This window comes from Amphibalanus amphitrite, unplaced genomic scaffold (genome assembly GCF_019059575.1).
Source record: "Amphibalanus amphitrite isolate SeventyFive unplaced genomic scaffold, NRLGWU_Aamphi_draft 000069F_arrow, whole genome shotgun sequence".
Classification (NCBI taxonomy): Eukaryota; Metazoa; Arthropoda; class Thecostraca; order Balanomorpha; family Balanidae; genus Amphibalanus; species Amphibalanus amphitrite.
In genome coordinates, this window is record NW_024881565.1 from 406552 (window position 1) to 421580 (window position 15029).

General features: G+C 50.4%; 2 protein-coding genes across 8 annotated transcripts; one reads left to right on the top strand and one right to left on the bottom strand.

The window, feature by feature from the left end:
- Positions 1-3947: 3947 nt before the first annotated feature.
- LOC122378998 (mitochondrial import inner membrane translocase subunit Tim29-like) lies at positions 3948-6625 on the top strand. Its single transcript, XM_043360797.1, has 3 exons — positions 3948-4162; positions 4783-4884; positions 6130-6625. Exons 1-3 carry the CDS (start codon positions 4114-4116, stop codon positions 6555-6557), a joined length of 579 nt encoding a protein of 192 aa, XP_043216732.1. The 5' UTR covers positions 3948-4113; the 3' UTR covers positions 6558-6625.
- A 98-nt stretch (positions 6626-6723) lies between these two features.
- Positions 6724-13857, bottom strand: LOC122378997 (protein diaphanous homolog 1-like). 7 transcript variants are annotated; one of them, XM_043360791.1, is made up of 7 exons: positions 13816-13857; positions 13225-13356; positions 12633-12865; positions 10175-10381; positions 9057-9242; positions 8432-8636; positions 6724-8212 (listed from the first exon to the last, which is right to left on the bottom strand). In XM_043360791.1, the coding sequence occupies exons 2-7, from the start codon at positions 13251-13253 to the stop codon at positions 7912-7914; spliced, it is 1161 nt and encodes a 386-aa protein (XP_043216726.1). In that variant the 5' UTR covers positions 13254-13356; positions 13816-13857; the 3' UTR covers positions 6724-7911. The 7 variants fall into 7 exon arrangements, with proteins under 7 accessions (XP_043216726.1, XP_043216728.1, XP_043216724.1 ...); XM_043360793.1 differs by having other exon boundaries at positions 13828-13854; XM_043360789.1 differs by having other exon boundaries at positions 13225-13405; positions 13816-13834.
- Positions 13858-15029: the final 1172 nt, after the last annotated feature.

Below are 15029 nucleotides of genomic sequence, written 5' to 3' on the forward strand. Positions count from 1 at the left end.
CATCATCGGCAAAAACAGAATGCTTAAGGCTACTAGGTGGGTTTTGAAAAAGGTCGTTAATCATAATAAGGAAGAGGGTTGGGGAGAGGACACTGCCCTGAGGGAGGCCATGATCCTGATTAAGATTGGGAGAAAATGTGTTACCGCATCGTACGTTAAATGTTCTATCTTTGAGTAAATTAGAGATATAATGGGCCATGTGACCGCGAATACCTGTCTTATGAAGTTTGATCAGAAGGGCTTGTTTATTTACTTTATCAAAGGCGTTTTGAAAATCAATGAAAACTGCAAATGTATACATGTCATTTTGGAAGCCCTTCTGGATGTCATCAATGAGGTGGACTATATTGTCTGCCGTGGAGCGGCCGGACCTAAATCCTGTTTGATGTGGAGAGAGGAGGTAGTTACCTTCTAGATATGCCCTAATCCGTCCATTGACCATATGTTCTGTCAATTTAGCAGCGCAACTGGTTAGGGATATAGGTCTATAACTAGAGGGGGAGGAGGGTGGTTTGGAGGGTTTAAGGATGGGGACGATGGTACTGTTTCTCCAGCTCTCGGGGTACAAATTGTTTTCCCATAGATTATTGATTACTATCAAAAGGTTTTCAAGGCCGGATTCAGAAAGGTTTTTGAAGAAAGGATAGGCTATCTGATCCGGCCCTACCGACGTTTCACCACATCGAGATATGGCGTGTCTAAGTTCGAACAAGTCAAAGTGCTTGTTATAATTTTCAGTATTTGCTGAGTCGAAGGAGAGGGTGTCGAGTGTTGTGTTAAAGCTGTCATGTTGTACTTGTGTGTATTGTTGAGCAGAAGATATTCGTGCGTAATGTTGGGCGAATTGTGTCGCAACTTGAAGGGGAGTGGTGTAGTGGGTGTTGTTAATGTAGAGATGAGGAATTTTGTAAGTTGTGCTGCGCCTTGTCGAAAAAAACTCTAATTAGCGACCAGATTTTAGAAAGGGGAGTAAATCTATTAAAGCTGTTAGAGAAGGAGTGCCATCCTTCTTGTTTTGCTTTAAGTATTATTTGTGAAGCATCATATCGGGCCTTCCGGAGGGCATTTTCATGGTAATCGCAAATACATTTGTTAAAGACTCGTAAGGCACGCTTCCGCAGAGCTACAGCTCGATTGCAGTCAGCGTTCCACCAAGGGGCAGCTTTGTTTTCACGTGGGGGGTGGGTATGGGGAATATTTTGGTGAGCAGCAGCGAGAATCACGTTTAAAAAGGTGTTGATGTCAGGGGGAGGGGTGGGAGTGTGTTCATCTATATGTTTTTGAAAGGAGGCCCAATCAGCTTTCTTAAAGTTCCAACGAGGAAGAAATGTAAAATTGGCTTGTCCTGAAGGGACATTAAGTTGATAGTGAATGGGATAATGGTCGCTAAACAGTGTATCATCTCCGACGTGTTGAGTGAAAAGTGTCGCGGTGTTAGTGTCTGTGAAGGCCAAGTCGATGACGGAGTGTATGACTTGACCTTGGTTGCGTCTGGTGAAAGTGGGTGTGCGGTTGTTAATGCAAATGAGATCAAGTGAATCCATTATCTTATCAATTAGTGTTCCGCGCGCGTTGTTCGTTGTTGAGCCCCAGGATCTGTGGTGGGCATTAAAATCTCCTAGTATTAGGCAGGGGTGGGGAAGCTGGACAAACAATTGGCGGAGTTCAGAGGAGGAAAAGCGGTGGCTTGGGGAAAGGTACAGGGAAAGGATGGCAAGGTCATGTTGCGCTATTTTGACTTGAGCTGCGACCGCGTTAAGCGTGGTGCGGAGCTGAATTTCGTGGTGCAAGAGGTTATTAGCAATATAAAGGGCCGAGCCGCCTCGGCGGGGTTTTTCATTTACGTTATTTGTATATAAAGTATATCCACGTATGTTAAAGTTGTAATTAGAGGAATCTGAGTCCAGAAAATGGGTCTCCTGAATGGCGGCTATCAACGGTTTTTTATTCAATATATAGTTCTTGAATTCGCCCCAGTGGCTCACTAGAGAGGAAGTGTTCCACTGGAGGACGAATTCATCAGATCGATGCATGTTTTATGTGTGTTGAGTGTTAAACAGATTTTTCACGAGCAGCCGCCGCTGCGGCTCTGGTCTTCATCCCCTCTGACGGGGTTGGGGACGGGGCGCGTGTCGTGGCTCGCGGATGCTGAGTGTCTGCGTTTACATCCTGGCTCGCCGCTGGGGCGGCCTCATCCGTCTCTAAGTCGGCGGGCGGAGAGGCCACCGGACCCACGATTGTAGAGACGGTCTCTGTGTCAGAAACGTCTGAGTCCGCCCCTGTGTCCACGATACTGTCGACCCATGACTCCATCACCATGTTGCCGGTGCTGTTTGGAACCGATTCGTCGTCGCCGCGGTCGCACTGCGCCTGTCCCGGGTTGACAGCCGGAGGACCGGCCGACGTCTCCGTCTGCTTTCCGTCCGGGCTGAGGGGCGATTCAGTCACCCGCTCCGGCTCAGACGCGGGGGTCTCCACAGCCTCGGGCGCGCTCAGCTGTCGACGGACAGGGGCTTTCGGGGTGCGACTCTGGACCGGCGGGTTTTCGCGACTCGGTACGGTGTCCGTGAGTGAGGCCCTGCGTGGAGAGGGCGAGAGCGCCGGATATTCAGAGGCACCTGACTCCGAGTAGGAACTCGGCGGGAACGGTGGGGGCGGGGGTGGTGGCGCCAGCTTGGCTTTGAGCTTATTTTTTTGGTACTCCCATGCGGGGCACATCCGATCCCAGGCTGGGTGCGGGCCACCACAGTGGCCGCACCTGTAGAGATCCCGGTCGCACTCATCGACCTTGTGGCCGGATGTGCCACACTTCAGGCAGTTCAGTCGCTTTGACCTGCAGGTCGTCTGGTTGTGGCCGAAGCTGCCGCACTGTCGGCAGAGGCGGGGGCTGGGCTCCCATTCCCTGACCTCCAAGATTTCATATCCCGCGTATATAGCCGGTGGGCAGGTAAGGCCCAGAAAGTGGATTTTGATCCTCGGGTTTGGGGTGGGGCCACGCGAGCGGAGTCGAGTGACGAGGGTGACCCCCTGCGGCCGCAGTTCGTGTAGGAGCTCCGTCTCGTCCATGTTTTTCAGTGATGGGGCAAATACAGTGCCGGCCACCGAGTTCAGTTTGGTGGCAGGGCTGGCGGCGACTTCGTTGCCAAGAAAAGTCTGGATCGAAAGGGCCAGCGAGGCCTGAGCCTTGTTTTTAACCCGGATTAGAAGAGATCCCGATCGGACTACCTTTGCGGTGACAACCGGGCCGATTAAGGAGTCGAGTTCTCGTTTGATTCGAAACGGTGACAGACCCTGGAGGGACCGATCAGGACTAGTCAGGATGATAAACGACTGCCCGTCAGGCACGTCATCTAGCGGCTCCCAGCCTCGACCAGGCGAGCCCGGAGAGGAATCTTCGAGGAGGGGGCGGGTCAGGGGAGGGCGGGGGCGGGACAGGGGAGGGGCCATGTTTAGAGAATGTAGATGGTTGGAAATGCGCCGAAAAAAGCGTGCCAAACGCACGAAGAGGGTTGAAAAAACGAGATCTCACAGGAGGCACACCCAAGAAACGAGTATGAAGGAAACTTTTGATGGAGAAAGAAGCAAATTAACAAAACAGAGACGTAACAGTAAGGGGAGAACAGAGAACCTTACCGGTTTGTTCAAATCACGATTTTCCAGGTGGGAAAATGGCCGACACTAAACCGACGCGGACCGAGCGCGGCGCAGCACCGCCGCCGCCAGAATTCAGCAGAAATTCACAACGATGAGCGCCAAAAAGAGAATACCGAGAATGATAATTTCGAGAAAGTACTGGGAAAGCTAGCCAGTAGCCACGCAACAACAATCGCTTAAGATCTAATATCTAATAAGCCTAAGAGCAAAATCGCACACGTGCGTCGCCACGTAAACTGCCAAATGCATATGGTTGCGTTCCATTCACCGCGCGACAGAGACAAAAGTTCATCACTGCTCATTGTGGTTGTGTCCTGCCAGGGTATATTGAGTGTGTCCTGCAGCCTGCAGTCAACAGTCAACCTGCAGTTGGTGTCGGATGATGTGGGGATGTGCTATTTAGATATTTATATGGATATATATTTGTGAATTTTGGTAGCATTTTAGTATATAATCCTTATGTCGAAACTATTGACACGGCTCAAGAACGGTCCTCTCGCGAGATGGGGTGAGTGATCTGCAGCTCTAGGAGGCATTACAATTTTGATAAAAACACATCTTGCTTTTCATTTTGCTTGCATGAAAAATGTTACTAAAGAAAATTCTAAATGAGGTGCTGTCTGAAAATATTAAGTGTTTTTGTGCTATATGATCTCTTCTATTTTAATTTGGAATTGAATATGGACTCCGCAGTTTCTATTGACCACATTTATTTGAAGCAAAACCTTCTTAAATTGGTAAATTTTAGGAGTTTGATTATGTCTTGCCAAAGGATTTTCATATTTTGTTAATGTCTTAAAGTGAAATGATTGCTGCATTGCATGTTAAGTACTAGTGTAAGTATTTTACTCTTAACCTGTACTTCAACCTCACAACTTTTAATGGTTTGAATTTTAATTAGGTAATAGGTAGGTAGGTACTTCTTTTCCCCATCCTTCCTTTTTCTGCCTTTTGGGTGTCCCTGTTCCTTGCTGAATGTATGTTTCCTTTGCTGTATCCCTCATTGCTCAACCTTTCCTTTGGTATTACCTATGTGTGAATTTGATTGATGCCAATATAATACCATCACAATTCACAGACATATTGCTTGTAACTTGACATCAATATTACCTACCTATGTAATTTCAGGGGCATACTGGAAGCAGCTTGGACAGGACTATGCTGAGGTTTTCCATGACACAGTCAAAGACATAAAAAGCCATCCTTTGAGATCATCTGTCTACATTGCTGGTGAGTTTTTTTTTTGCTGATATGAATAGCACATGAATTTTGATTATTTAGCAAGTGAAAAATATGCTGACTCATGCTCAGTTAACACATTGTTGATGGTTTATTTTAAAGTTTAGTAGTTCCTGAACAATTTGGCTTTGAACTCTTTAATAAGAAGGCTAGTGAATAGTGATGCTTTGTTCCAGTATGAAAATACAGGGATGTTCACGAAAAACTGACACATTTTTAAACGACTTTGTGAACAAGTGAGAGCTCATAGAGACTTGATTTGTATGCCATTCGAAAGCCTAATGAAAAAGTTTTGTATGTGCATAACTCCTTTAGGTAGCATACCAGGAGTTTTCAAACAAATAAGAAAACGTTAAAATAGGGAAATTTGACTTGACGACGAAATTTCATTTAGCGGAAAAACAATGAAGCTTTCGCGGCGACGGTCTGCCAACAAGACTGAGCCAGTTCACGAATTCGTCTAAGATTTGGCAGATTAATTTTTCGAGGGATTATTTTTATACTATTAAGGCATACTGAGGGCAAATTTCTAAGGAACGCCAAGATTGGTGAGTATGGAAGTGCTGTTGTCATAAATCATAGTCACAGGCTGACAGGGCTGCAGAGTGTTACCGCGCCATCTTTTAACGGCTCCCGTTAGCTGCTGAAGCGGAAATGCGCCGACACCTACACCATTCGGTGGTTCTGGCACGTCCTGGCCACCCCACGTTCAGTAACCGCGATCATCGGTCTCATACGAGAACGGGGGGATGGGACATTATCTAGCGCATCACCTCTCACCCATAGCCGGCCATTTCCTGTGAGTTCACGGGAGTGACCTGGTCTGTATCAGCGGCCCAAAGGGCTTCAAAACTCCTGACGAGTGCGGTGGGAGGTGTCGCAATTTTCCAGGCGCGTGCCTGTAAACGGGGGATAATTTCCTGTTTCGGGCTGAGTCGTGCACTGTTCCAAAAACTCGTCATCTGCAAAATGCGCTGTAAATTCTTAGAAACGAAAATGATAAGTTCCAAAAATATAACTTCAATCAAACTTAGAAGTCCACTCTATTTGCCCATACCATGATCACCGTACTGAGGGCAAGTGTTCTCTCGTTATTCGGAAATAAAATGTGTCAGTTTTTTGTGAACATCCCTGTATAATAAGTATTGGTATGAAGTTGCATTGACATTGGCTTACACTATTTTAGTTCACCTTTGATTCTACCTCCCCTAATAATCCCATCTGTCTGGCTGCCAGGTACTGCCACGCTGCTGGTGGCCTGGAACACCAGTCCGGGCGACCAGCAGTTTTCTGACCAGCTGCTGGCCGCTGACGGCCGGCTGCGTCTGATCGCGCCGCAGCTGCGCCGGCCGGCCGCCGAGCGGCACGTGCGCCGGCTGCGTCAGCTGCAGGCCGACCGCCGGCTGCAGACGCAGAACCTGGGCCCGCTCAGCCTGCTCTGGGAGCGGCCGTACCCGGAGGGCACGGCGCTGCACGCCGCCCAGTGCGACTACCTGCGGCCCAGCCGGCTGGCCTTCCACGAGCGCGTGCTGGACGTGGGCGCGTTCGGCCGCTGGTGGCAGCTGTGGCGCACGATGCGGGACTATGACGTCAACGACGAGCTGTTCGCGGATAAGGCGCCGGTGGTGCCCGCAGAAGTAGAGGTGGCCACCATCACCAAGTGATAGCTACCCGTGTTTGCCTCATCGTGTCGTACTTGTTTCGATGTTGAAATGCAATAATGTTTATGTAGTTAATATTGTCGTCTATGTGCCCGCAAAAAGGAAATGATCACATAGTCACATACCGAGAAGACAATAGTTTTTCAGGACAATAGCATATAAAGACGGATGAATGTAATGCCAGTTGTATTGGAAGCTCGACACTTCACTAGTGTATACCAATTCGGCATCGCCGCATCATTAGGACGATCTAATTGTGCGTTGGATCGCGTTATCGGAGCCAGCCAGCCCGACTCCACTTTGTGCACAGTCCACCCGCCACATGCGGCGGTGCAAAACGGGTGATTTCGTGCTCCGCCGTCGGCATGACAACTTCACCTACCGGTCGCTCGACGGCGCTGGCTCCACGGGCGAAAAACCCGCCGACAAAAGGGACGGAACGACCACGGAAAGACGAGGACGCTGCTCGTCCCCGGGACGGACAGCCACGGGAAGGCTGCGACGGACGGTACTCGTTGACATACGCTGACATCTTGTCTTATTTCCAAGGCAACATCTCTAGCAGGTAGCGCAAGGGTGCAGTGCCACATTACGATCTACGGCACACCAATATCATATCAAAACACTGACTACCAGCTGACTATTGAGGAGGGAGGACGAGGCGAGTTGGGGTGTGAACCCTTCGAAAGTACAGCTGACTGCACTCCCCATCGTCAGACGCAATCTGAGACGTCACGCAGTGAGCGGGCTACAAGAGATCAGCCGAGACGGGCACGGCTTGATGCACTGAAACTGAAAAATGCTATCACAGACAATGACTAAGTAGTTGTGAAAGCATCGACTACAGGAAAAACGCTGTAGAGGACATATAGTGTCCTGTCAACACAATATTCAAGTCAAAAGCAAAGCAAATAATACCATCGTTTGCGAAGCAGGTTACGGGGCTAAAGAAATATACACTCACATACACTCACACAACAGACGTTGAGAATTAATGTACAATTGAACAATCAAAAACATAATTCATCAAAATGTATAAACATGCAAAATGGTCTGTAATTACCTACAGACATGCCAAAGTGGATATCGATTCCACAATCAGTCACATTTACATTATAAAGAAATCTGAGACACGGCCAGTATACCGTTTCATGTATAGAAACATGCGTATAAAAATGAAAGATTTCGACTTCCTTTGAGCTGTGGACGAACCCCGAACCCCGAGGTCCGCTCGCACTCCGACTAGCGCTCCGAATGCCCGGTCCAATGAGCAGCACTCTGTACTGGCGGCAGGGGCTCCTCCTTGTCAGCCAGTGACCGGCTTTCTCTGAGTGTCGTCTGCCGCCGAGAGGCTCGCTTAGCGCAGCTGCAGACCGCCCACGGCGGCGGCCAGCCCCGGCTGGGGGTCGTGGCCGCCGTGACCGTGCGGCAGCCAGCGTGGCACCGGTACCGGCGGGTGGCCGCGCGGCGCCGCCCCGTGCCCGGCTCCGGTGTACCCCGGGGAGTCGCCCGGGTACCCAGGGGAACCGTCAGGGTACGCCGGGCCGGATGGATACCCCGGTGAGCTGTCCGGATATACCGGAGAAGCTGAACTGTCCAGCGGCGCCGATGGACTGAAGTCACTTGCAGAACTCATGGAGGAGTTTCGCCACCCGTACCTGCCAGAACGCAGGTGGTAAGAAAGCATACCTAGGTCTAACTCTGGAAGAACATCGTCGTGATAGAATCGCTGTCTCAAGAGAGAATGGAACCATGTCGGCCCAGAGATCAACAGAGCGTCCACAACAAGGGTGTCAGACGGACTGGATGAAAAAGAGCACAAGGCTGACTAACATTGCATGGTGCACCCTTGGGGAGGGGGGGGGGGCATTACGTACCCCTGAGCGGCGCCGCAGCGACAGGGCGGCGTCCCGGCGGGGGCGGGGGCGGCGCTTTGGCGGCGGGTCGGGGTGCCGGCTGCGTACGGCGGCGGCGGCTCGGGCGGCACAGAGTCTGCCCGGCCAACCGCCGCCGCCGCTCCCGACTCCGGCGGACGGAGCAGCTCCCGCACCCTGCCGACACGCTGCTGACACCGCTGGGAACCTGAAACACAGGTCGTCCGGGGTCACTGACACCGGACTGACATATAGCGAGCAGATGCCACCCACGTATCTTTGGCAACCCCCTCCTGATCCCCCACCCCCACCCAGCCCGGCAGGCCCCGACACGTCACCGATAAAAAGATCATAAACCGTCCACTGTGAAATTGCGGCCTTTGTAAAAACATCCGGCATTACGAACGCAGCATAGCTATGCACTAGAAATACAACACCGCAGCTGCCGTCTAGCAACTCCCTAATGGCGCGAGTCCACACTCATCAAATGTGATATCTCGATCACGTATCGGTTTCAGAACCTTCAAAGAAGAGCTAATTGGTCTTCCGAGCCCCGCACGCGTAGCGCAGTGGAAATAGTCCAGCCGGCGCCACCTGATGCTCCCTGCGGCCCCGCCGCGGGCCGTACCGGTGAATTTGGCGGCGTGCAGGTGCTCGGCGTCGATGTCGGGCAGCTCGCTGACGATGTCTCGGTGCGCGCTGAACACCAGCTGGGTCCGCTCGGCCAGCTGCAGGTAGGCGTCCGAGAGCGTCAGCAGGCCCTGCTTCAGACGCGCCATCTTGGCCACCTCGTTCTCCCGCGTCCGCTCCGTCACTGCCGGGGGATGGGCCGGGTCACATATCCGTCACTGCGGGGGGATGGGCCGGGTCACATATCCGTCACTGCGGGGGGATGGGCCGGGTCACATATCCGTCACTGCGGGGGGATGGGCCGGGTCACATATCGGTTACTGCGGGGGTCGGCCGAGTCATAAGTCACTGCCGGGGGATGAGGCGGGCCACACAACGGTCATTGATCAATGCCCGGGAGTAATATACCGGTCAATGTCATAAAACCATATTACGCTGGGGAGCCAACATTTTTCTTTCTTCTTTTGAATTTTGATTTCTCTCCTGTTAGCGTCCTTAGCGTCAGCATAGCTAATAATCATGGCTATGAAATACCGCAATTACTCTTTAAATGTCATTGGCATGGACCGGAAAGGACGTAGAAGATAAATTAAAACGTTTCACAATTCACTGGTTGTTTACTTGAGCAGATCGGGCCAACAAGATTTACCCAATACCCAACTTCGAATGGGCTGGGCATGTGCCGGGCCATATGTCAGAAAATGGTGTGTCATAAATGGTGAATGCCGGGCGATATGCCGGCCGCTGATAAATAAATTAGCCACTGACTGGGGATATACTGGGCCATATATCGGCTCGGCCACTGCCGCCTGGAAAAATCGGTTATATGCCACCCACGGGAACATGTTCAGTAAACACTGGATGACTCGCCGGGTCATAGCCCGTCTGTTGCAGGGGATATACTGGGGCAGACTCAGTCGAACTCTGTTGACACGGATAAGTCAGAATCACACGTCAGTTTATAATACAGCGCAGCGATATAAAAAGGACATGGATTTAACATAACATGGCCGGAAAAGGCAAAACCGTTCGAGATGGTGACGTATTTCACAGAACGTTGCCTCTAAGCTGCGGAACTTCGGACTGTGCGGAGAACTCTCGACTGCACTGGCTCACCCTCGCTGAGCGCGGCGTTCTTGGCCCTCTCGGATGCAGTGAGTTTGAGCTCGGCCTGCTGCCGGTCGCCAGCGGCCGCCTTCTTCAGCTCGCGCCGGTACTTGCTCTCCTTGGTCTCGCAGGCGGCGAGTTCCGAGCGGCAGCTGTCCAGCTGCTCCTCACCCTCCAGAATCATCTCGAACTGGTACCGGAGCGCCTTCAGCTGGGCTGCCGGGGTGGAGCGCGAGAAGCGGACCATCAGGCGTAACTCGAGTGCAGCATATACAATAAAAAAAGAGATGTAAACAATGATATCGTTTAACCCACGAGCCGCTGGGGGGGGGGCATAAAGTTGCCCCCCCCTTTACGTTTTGTGAAATATCTCCGAAACCTGATGAGCTACGAACGTGAAACTTGGCATAGCTTCAAATGAATACCTAGGCAATGTTTGAGGAAAGTTTGGTGGTTGTAGTACCTAAGATGACGTCACAGTGACGTCATAAAGTTTTGTCGTTTTCCGATATGGACCGTTTCTGATGACGCTCAGGGGCGGATCCAGCATTTTGCCAAGGGAGGGGCTATTCCGAATCGGGGGCCCCCCATCGATGGGGGCCCTACCTACCCCCAAAAGTTTAAGCCTGGATTTCGTCCACTTTATTTTTGGGGGCCCCCTATCATGCTTTTTTTTTGCAAAAAAAAAAGAAAATGAGAAAGTCGCCCGGGGGGGGGGGCGCTATAGTCCCTATCGCCCCCCCTGGATCCGCCCCTGCTAGGAGGCCTTGTATGTGAACTAGGAAGCCCTCTGTGATAGCTAGGAGGCCCTCTGTGCAGATGCGAGCGCAGGCCCTCAGTACAGACTTGGAGACCCTTTGTGTGGATGCGAGTGGAGGCCCTCTGTGGAGATTAAGAGGTCCTGTGTTGGCGAAGAGGATATCTGTGCAGGCTTGGAGTCCCTCTGTGCAGGATAGGAGACCTTCTGTGTGAGTTAGGAGGCCCTCTGTGTTGGCTAGGAGGCCCTTTGTTCGGATGCGAGTGGAGGCCTCTGTGTAGGCTAAGAGATTTTGTGTTTGTTAGGACATCTGTGCAGGCTTGGAGGCCCTCTGTGCAGGTTAGGAGGCCCTGTAAAAGTGGTCATCTCTGTGAGTATAAGAGACCTCCAAGTTATGAAAAGCTTTACCAATCTTCTAACAAAGAAGTCTTCTCAGCTAGTCTTCTAAGAAATAACTAAGTGGGTAGGTTAAAAAAAAAAAACTCATCGGATTTCGGCCACTTTATTTTCAGGAGGCCCCTTTTCAGCTTTTTAACTTTTTATTTTATTTTTGAAAAAAATCGGCCAAGGGGGGGGCCATGGCCCCCATGGCCCCCCCCCTTGTATCCGCGCCTGATGACGCTGAGCATGAAACTCAACTGTAAATGAACTAGACAGCACCTGCTGTCATCCTAAAACATCTAACTACACTTCCATCTGGTTTCTGACCAATGTTCGACCCTTTATATTCGGTCCCATATATCTGATGTATCGTGAGGAATATGAGAGTCGCAAATCTATAATTTCACTTATGACGTCACTGTGACGTCATTTCAAATGGGATCGACACCAAATTTAGACACAACCTCGGCTAGTTATTCAGGAAGATGTGTGCAAAGCAGGGCTGCGGAGTCGATGGATTTTCGGCGACTCCGACTTCGACTCCGACTCCGGCTTTCAAAAACCAGCTCCGACTCCGACTCCGACTCCGGGCAGAATTGTCGACTCCGACCGACTCCAACTCCCGACTCCGACTCCGCAGACCTAGCAGGGCTGCGGAGTCGACAGATTTTCGGTGACTCCGACTCCGACTCCGGCTCGGGTTTCTAAAATCGACTCCGACTCCGACTCCGGTCACAACTGTCGACTCCGACCGACTCCGACTCCGACTCCGACTCCGACTCCGCAGCCCTGGTGCAAAGTTTCACTTCTCTATCTCTTCGCGTTGCGACGATATCGTCGCAGAAGTAAAGGGGGGGGGCAACTATATGCCCCCCCCCCCCAGCGGCCGCCGGGTTAAATGATCACAAGCATCCCATAGACAGTCAAAAAGTAACAACCTTGAGCTAAAGAGCGTCCGGTGAGTTTCACTCTAGACCACCGACACTAAACATTCCCAGTGGTCTATTGTTCGAGCCGGGCAGCGTTTCGTCGGCTAATGATCGCCCGGTCATTATTGTGTTCTGGCAGGCAGCACGGGGAGGGGAGAGTACCAAAGCGTGACGATGAGTCATCAACACATGAATCGCCTGACGCGAAACGAAACACCCCGACACGCCGGTCTCTTCGTCCTCATGGCCGTCCTTTACATACCTAGCTCTCAAGGCACGGGGACATAGTTATTAGTTGGTCGGAAACATTCCAGAATGGCAAGACATCACCATTGTGGCACCACGTCACCTCTCTCTCCCGGTACAGCCACTACACTCCCCGGCCAGGCCGAACGCTCACCATTGAACTCGGTCTGCACGTCGGCGTAGATGGCGGTGAGCTCGGCCAGCAGCTGTGCCACCTCCTGGACGGCGCGGTTCTCGTCCCGCAGCGACCAGCGCACCAGGTCCTGCGCGGCGCGATTCTGCGCCGCCACCAGGCCGCGCTGCGCGGCGCGCACCGTGCGCAGCTCAGAGATGAGTAGCTGCAGCTCCGAGTGGCGGCTGCTCAGCGTGCGCAGCCGCACACCGCCCCTGCAGGCCGCATGACTGGTCAGCAGAGCTCTGTTCGGTCGCTGTTTTTATATCAGCGTGCTGTCGGTTTTCCCCACATAAGGAAGTTATTGCTGGCGCCTGGCGCTTCATGGCCTCTCATTGATCTAACGAATAGACCACTTTAATTTGACCAATGAGGAGCCAAGAAGTAGCAGCATGCTCACAGCCTACTGGTAAATAACTGGGGGGGGGGGGAAAGTGCAAACAGAACTCGGGACAGCCACATGATTACCCTATACATGTCATTGGCTAGGACTTGACAGGAGATACAAGATAAACTAAAACATTTTACAGCAAATGGTTCAATTGGGCAGACAAGGCCCATATGGTTTACCCACCTTCGAAAGACTTTGCTGGCCTTGTCCATGTCAAGTTGCTTGTAAATAGGCACTTACAGCCCACAGGGAACTAGGCAACGGTTGAATGAACAGTAGGTCATAACATGCCAGAACATTTTTTTTCAAGCTCACCTACCAGAGGAAATGGTGTAAACTGTAAATTGTTCCCGTGCTCATGAATCTGAGAAATCAATCAGAAAGATAGCCTATTGAGCCATCAAACGCCCCTTTCCTTGGCACTGTGGCTCTATCAGCTTCCGAGTTATACATCATTTGTTTGTTGACATTCGATCTAAAAATCTGTGATTACCAGTAAATTATGCTGTCAATGAATAATTTGTGTGCCTAAGTTAATCTCACTCAATTTGTGTAAAATTAGACAATTATTTGAGTGAACAATAATAACTAACCCTCCTCGGTCGGTCGGTAACGTACGACCGTGCGAGACACCCGCTCCTCACAAAGGGTACTTTATGAATAACCCTATATATGGCCTTGCTAATAACTATCAGTTTTTTCGCAGTCCAGAAGAAATAACCAAACTGAAAATACACACGGTTAGAGCTTTACATACAAAAAAACATAACTCACTCCATTACACACAATCATACACACAACACCACACACACCACACTTAGATGGCCTTGCCAGGGTATATTGAGTGACGGGTAGGACGAACTTTGGTAGGAATTTCTAGTATACCTACTAGAAAACCTACTATATGTGGTCGGGACTAGCAAAAAGTTAGTTCAAACTAGAATATGGTAACGCTTATGGTTGGCAGCCATGACGCGCACGTGACAATCATTTCTTAAATTCCTTAAATAACAGGTTTTAGGGGCCGATAAGTGGGCAGATACATTCAATTATCAATTAATAATTGATTATGCAAACATTCAAGAATCTACATCATTCAATTCTAGCCAAAATCACGCGGCGCTCCCAGGATTCGAACTCACGACCCTCGGATCCGTAGCCCGATACGCTACCGACTGCGCTACCGAGGACCGCGCGCCGACGACCGGAGAGGCGGATCGCGGGTGCTGGCGTGCAGAGAAATCTTTACCCTGTACGCCGTAGAAGATCGGCTGGGTTTCGTGAAAAATGGTAGAGGAATTGTCGAAAGAAAATTCATCGATCTATCATTTGAGACTAAGAACCATTGATTCCTTCAAAGGTTGACCGAGATATCGCTCGCTGAAAACAGGCCATTTAACATGTAAACCCTATGGGCTGGTAGGAAATGTACGCCGTGGAGCAGCAGTGCTACCAACTAACTTCGGCGGGGGCCGGGCCTTGCACCCCTTGCAGTTTGCACCACGCACAAAGAAAATCTCATCAGTGAATCATGTGAGTGAAAATCAAGCACTCTTTGAAGTCTCATGACGTCATAGGAGACAGAAAGCCTGCCATAAAGGGCTTGGGCGGTCAGGGGCGAAATATTCTTTGGATATTCAAGCATATTTTTCACCTTTTGCTTTTCTTTCCGAAAAAATTATGTCCATTGAGTTGAGTAAATTTTCAGGAAACCTGATGGAAAGTTTTGCTTGCTGAAAAGCTAGAAATCTGCCTCTTGAATGTTCTTCTTCAATTTTCGAGGAAAAAGTGTCATTTCAGCGAAATAATTTGAAGAGATTCGCTATTATTAATGGGAGATAAATTTCTTCAAAATTTAAAACTACAAAAAAACAATAAAAACCAAATTAAAAAAAATATTTTGCAGTTGATTAGACAACTAACTTTTCACATGGATCGCTTTTGTCTTACTTGCGCCAAAACTACCCTCGGTGTTTCGTGGGCGCGCG

Bases quoted from the DNA above. Each gene is read 5' to 3' on its own strand.
- LOC122378998 (XM_043360797.1), top strand. From the start codon at position 4,114: ATGTCGAAACTATTGACACGGCTCAAGAACGGTCCTCTCGCGAGATGG. The intron at 4,163-4,782 runs GTGAGTGATCTG...ATGTAATTTCAG, and splicing joins CGGTCCTCTCGCGAGATGGG to GGGCATACTGGAAGCAGCTT. The intron at 4,885-6,129 runs GTGAGTTTTTTT...TCTGGCTGCCAG, and splicing joins ATCATCTGTCTACATTGCTG to GTACTGCCACGCTGCTGGTG.
- LOC122378997 (XM_043360791.1), bottom strand. From the start codon at position 13,253: ATGGACAAGGCCAGCAAAGTCTTTCGAAG. The intron at 10,382-12,632 runs GTGAGCGTTCGG...CCACCCCGGCAG, and splicing joins CGTGCAGACCGAGTTCAATG to CCCAGCTGAAGGCGCTCCGG. The intron at 9,243-10,174 runs GTGAGCCAGTGC...ATCCCCCGGCAG, and splicing joins GAACGCCGCGCTCAGCGAGG to TGACGGAGCGGACGCGGGAG.